Source organism: Pyxicephalus adspersus, chromosome 4 (genome assembly GCF_032062135.1).
Source record: "Pyxicephalus adspersus chromosome 4, UCB_Pads_2.0, whole genome shotgun sequence".
In the NCBI taxonomy this organism is placed as follows: domain Eukaryota; kingdom Metazoa; phylum Chordata; class Amphibia; order Anura; family Pyxicephalidae; genus Pyxicephalus; species Pyxicephalus adspersus.
In genome coordinates, this window is record NC_092861.1 from 138,700,089 (window position 1) to 138,704,731 (window position 4,643).

Consider the following 4,643-nt stretch of genomic DNA (forward strand, 5'->3'; position numbering starts at 1 on the left):
AATCAGGTGTAAATGAAACAAAAGCTGCTGTGATTTCTGGTCCTTCTGTAGAAGTTGCACTATTGTAACATTATGATTCAGTGAACACAGATCTGCATGCTTACAATGAAAAGTCAGCAAAGTGTTTTGCAATACAAAGACACAAATCAGAGATATAATAAAGCCTGCCCTCCTTTGACTTGTAGTTCCATTTCATAAAAACAAGTTGTTTTGCTTCTAATGAGGATTTAGCTTGCTGGAGCTTGCAGAACTATAACCAGGAAGATTAAAGAGTGTATTTATTTATAAAAGTGATATGCATGCTGGGACTTGTAGTCTTTTGATGCATATGAATGTACACAGGTCACAAACATTTATTTTTAAGATTTGCATGCTGGGTTTTGTAGTCTTATGATGCATATGAATATATGCAGGTCACAGCTTGAACTAATACAAGCATTTGTTTCTCATGTTTGCATGCTGGGACTTGTAGTCTTATGATGCATATGAATGTATACAGGTCAGAGCTTGCACTGATACAAAATTAAGCATTTATTTCTAATATTATAGAACTCAATGAACTATTAGAGCAATGCAGCACTGACCATGTAAGAGTGAGGGAACACAATGAGAACAAGTCAGGAATTACCTCCATATTGGTGAGAAGCATTATAGGAAGGGTTTTGGCATGCTTACACTTGTAGTTCTACTTGTTCTGCTGATAAGGGATGTAGTCCACACACAATGGGGCATTTATAAGCGAATGGGTAACTTTCCGCCATTTCTGAGGGCTAGGTCAGGCTGGCTGGGGTTTGTAGTCCCACAGCAGCTGGAAAAAATAAAAAATGAAATAAAAGCGGCAGAAGAAAGCATAGCGAGCCCTGTGAACTCCAGCAAAGTCCTTTCTTGCCATGAGGGGGGTAATAAGCACCGGGAGCAGACAAAGACACAACCTACGTGCTGCCCCCTCACAGCGCCGACTGCAGCTCCCTCACACAACTCCGCCAGCGTCTACCCGAGGAAATTGGCGGCGACCAATAGGAAGCGTCCTCTCTGACGTCACGCCGAGCAGAGAAGGCGTTGCCAAGAGACCCCGGCTGGGTCAGCGTTCTATCCCTCCCACCGCGCGCCCTAGTAGCATTTATATAGTTCTGCTTGCACGCGGGCTGGGGAGTCAGCTCGTTGCACTTATTTCAACCCCAACCTCACAGTCAATTCGGACCTGTCACCCCCTCCCTTCCTCCTCCTCCCTCGGAGCCTCTAGTCGTGGCTAGTCCAAAGCCTTTTAGTAACGCAGGATCTTCTCGGTCCTCTGGACTCCCTACAAACTGGATCTGGAAATGTCTGCAACACTTTTATCCGCCTTCTACGACATCGACTTGTTCTGTAAGGTGTGTATGAGCAGCCCTGGCTTTGTGTGCACTGCTAGTGCTGGGGTGAGTGGAGATCCCTGGAAAGACTTAGCAGGGTGGATGAGAAAAAGCACTAAAAATAAAAAAAGAATGTTGAGTTTGCAGAGACTGTTTGTGTGTCAACAGGGGAGATCTAGGAAAGTTTGCTGGAGAAGTTTGCAGGAGCCATGAAAGAAGGAGTAGAGGCTTCACTTTATTGTCTGGGAGGTTCAGCTGCAGAAAAGTTACTTTTATCTGCTCGTTTTGTTTTTGACTTCTTTTATTTTATGTTTTTAAACCTTTTTTTCTGTAGGGATCTTTTCTCTTTTATACTTGAAATTTGTGATCAGACCTGAAATAAATGTTTGTCTTTTTCATTTGCAATCAGATCTATATTAAATGTTTAGGTTTTTTTTTTACATTTGTAGTCTAATCTATATTAAATGTTTGAGTTTCTTTTTATTTTCATATGTGATCAGATCTCAATTAAATGTTTCAGTCTTGTTTTCCCCACATATGTGATCAGATCTGAATTGTTCTCTTTGACTTTCTAGCATGTGTTCACATTGAGGAAAGGATTGCATTCAGTAAATCCGACTCCATGAAAGTATTTTACTTATGTGGAAGTTTCTAGAGTAATGTGTGTCTGCAGACTGCAGATTGCTACTTTGTCTTTTGGTTGATCAATTTAAGTCAGAGAAGTGAAATGTTCCAGTTGATTATTCTTTGTAGGATTGTGTATATGGAAAATGGGGTCAAGCTGTTGGTGAGGTTCCAGAATGTAGGATTTGCACTTTAGGGGGGTGTGGGTGGACAAAGTAAGCTGTGATTCCGAAAAGTTTTAACTGGGCAGTTGGTGAAAGTGGAGAATTTTTGCATAGGAAAGTCTGCTAAAGTTTTATAAAAGTTAGTAAAAACTGCATATTGTGCAGAATTCTGAACAAAGTCTAATCCAGTATTTCTTTTTTTGTTTTCAGAACGAGAAAGTCCTGAACAATCTGAATCTGAGCAGCATGCTGGACAAGAAGGCAGTGGGCAGCCCGGTGACGGCACCCAACTCCAGCCTGCTCCCAGGGTTCCTCCGCAGACACTCGGCCAGCAACTTGCAGGCTTTGACTAACAACAACAACTCGTCCCCTAAGTTCTGCAACAACAACCTCAAGGAATCTGTGGTGAACACCACTGCTCTGCTGAACAAAGAGAATAAGTTCCGGGATCGCTCGTTCAGTGAGAATGGAGAACGCAGCCAGCACCTTCTGCATCTCCAGCAGCAGCAACAGCAGCAGAAGTCCGGTGCCCAGATCAACTCTACCCGTTACAAGACAGAGCTGTGCCGGCCCTTTGAGGAAAGTGGCACCTGCAAGTATGGTGAGAAGTGTCAATTTGCTCATGGCTTCCATGAGTTGCGCAGCCTTACCCGGCACCCCAAGTACAAGACCGAGCTGTGCCGTACCTTCCACACCATCGGCTTCTGCCCCTATGGTCCCCGCTGCCACTTCATCCACAATGCTGAGGAAAGGAGGCAAGCACCTGGAGGAGGAGGCTCCCCTACAGACTGCTTCAATGGCCAGCGCCCCAAACTGCACCACAGCCTCAGCTTCTCCGGTTTTCCCAACCACAGCCTGGACTCCCCTCTTCTGGAGAGCCCGACCTCACGCACACCACCTCCACAGCCCTCTAACTCCCTGTACTGCGATGAGAATGTCCCCTTAGCCAACAATGCCTTCACCTTCTCTGGCCAGGAGCTCAGCCTGATCACACCTCTGGCAATCCAGACCCACAACCTGTCCAGCTACAACCCAGCAGCCTACTGCCGCCAGCAGCAGCCAGCCTCTTCCAACACACCCCCGCCGAGCCTTAACTTCCAGCCCCTGCGGCGCCTCTCTGAATCTCCAGTGTTTGATGCTCCACCAAGTCCACCCGACTCCCTCTCTGACCGGGAGAGCTATCTGAGCGGTTCCCTGAGCTCTGGCAGCCTGAGTGGATCGGATTCCCCTACCCTGGACTCTAACAGGCGCCTGCCCATTTTCAGCAGGCTGTCCATCTCTGATGACTGAGCCATCACAATCACACCCCCTTTTCCTCTAGGGGGCAGTCAGGACTGGGGAGGCAAGTTGCTGCCCGGGCTGGTATGATTTTTTTTTTTTCTTTTTATTATATATATGATCTGGGCTTCATAGCCACCTGTCTGAGAACAGAGGGCAGTGCTGTAAAGCCCACAGCTGCTGCAGAACCTCCTTTTCTTTTCTTTTTTTCAAAAGGACAAGCAGAGCAGCCTCTTTTGGTCACGTTGTTGGTTGTAAGACTCTTCTTCGAAAGTCAAGACAGTCAAAGCTCTGCATGCTGAGGTTATGTTGCAGCTGAGGTCTTTGGGTTCCACAAGCTGTCCTGGTGATTGGACTAGAGGGTTTTTTGCCCACCCTGCCTTTAAGTACAGTGGAAGCATCAGGGTCCAGTTTTTACCCCCTTTCGGTCACAAAAGCTGCCAGTCTATAATTTCACCTCTTGCCCAGTGTGATACACAGACTCAGGAGGGTAGAAGACCAGAAAGGATGATGACCCAAGCCTTAAACCAATGTTATCATGGCAAGGACTAAACACTTGAACTGTATACAGCTGGCACTCAAGATGTTCCCTGTATTATTATTATTGTCATTTTTGTCTTTTTTTTGTTTTTGCCTTTGTGCCTCTGCCAATTTTTATTTAATGTAAAGAAGAGTCAGAAAGACTCATGAAAAAAGAAATCCTGAAAGCTGAACAAAAAAAAAAAAACAGTACTCGCAAAAGGGCAAACTTAATAGAACAAAACTATTTTTATAGAACTGTGGGGGTTAGCGGGTGGGATGTGTCTTTTTTTTGGGGGGGCGGGGGATAGTTTTAAGCACCAGCAGGCATTCCATCTCTTAAGCATTAGCACAGCAAACTTGGGGAATTACACTTTAGCTTATTTTTTTTCTCCAGGTGTTTATTAATAAAACACAACAGTCCAGTTGGGAAAAAAAAAGAAAAAAAAAACTTTAATAAGCTTTTTAAAAAAAAGAAATCACCATCCTGCCAAGAATATGCCTTAACAACAAGCAACCCTCTAAGACTTTTTTTTTCTTTAGCTTAACATGTACTAAAAACAAAAAAAAAAAAAACAAAAAAAAAACTTTCATTCCAAAGTTAACATCAGTTCCATTTCCATTGCTTAGTGGGCTGTTAGCTTAGAACAATGTTTCTCGGAAGCACTCAGTTAGTTTATAATTGTTGAATAACTGCTGATTTTTTTTT

General features: G+C 44.2%; 1 protein-coding gene across 1 annotated transcript; it reads left to right on the plus strand.

The window, feature by feature from the left end:
* The first annotated feature begins 1,157 nt into the window (after positions 1-1,157).
* Positions 1,158-4,359, plus strand: ZFP36L2 (ZFP36 ring finger protein like 2). Its single transcript, XM_072409780.1, has 2 exons — positions 1,158-1,370; positions 2,348-4,359. Exons 1-2 carry the CDS (start codon positions 1,320-1,322, stop codon positions 3,425-3,427), a joined length of 1,131 nt encoding a protein of 376 aa, XP_072265881.1. The 5' UTR covers positions 1,158-1,319; the 3' UTR covers positions 3,428-4,359.
* Positions 4,360-4,643: the final 284 nt, after the last annotated feature.

Bases quoted from the DNA above. Each gene is read 5' to 3' on its own strand.
- ZFP36L2 (XM_072409780.1), top strand. From the start codon at position 1,320: ATGTCTGCAACACTTTTATCCGCCTTCTACGACATCGACTTGTTCTGT. The intron at 1,371-2,347 runs GTGTGTATGAGC...TTTTGTTTTCAG, and splicing joins ACATCGACTTGTTCTGTAAG to AACGAGAAAGTCCTGAACAA.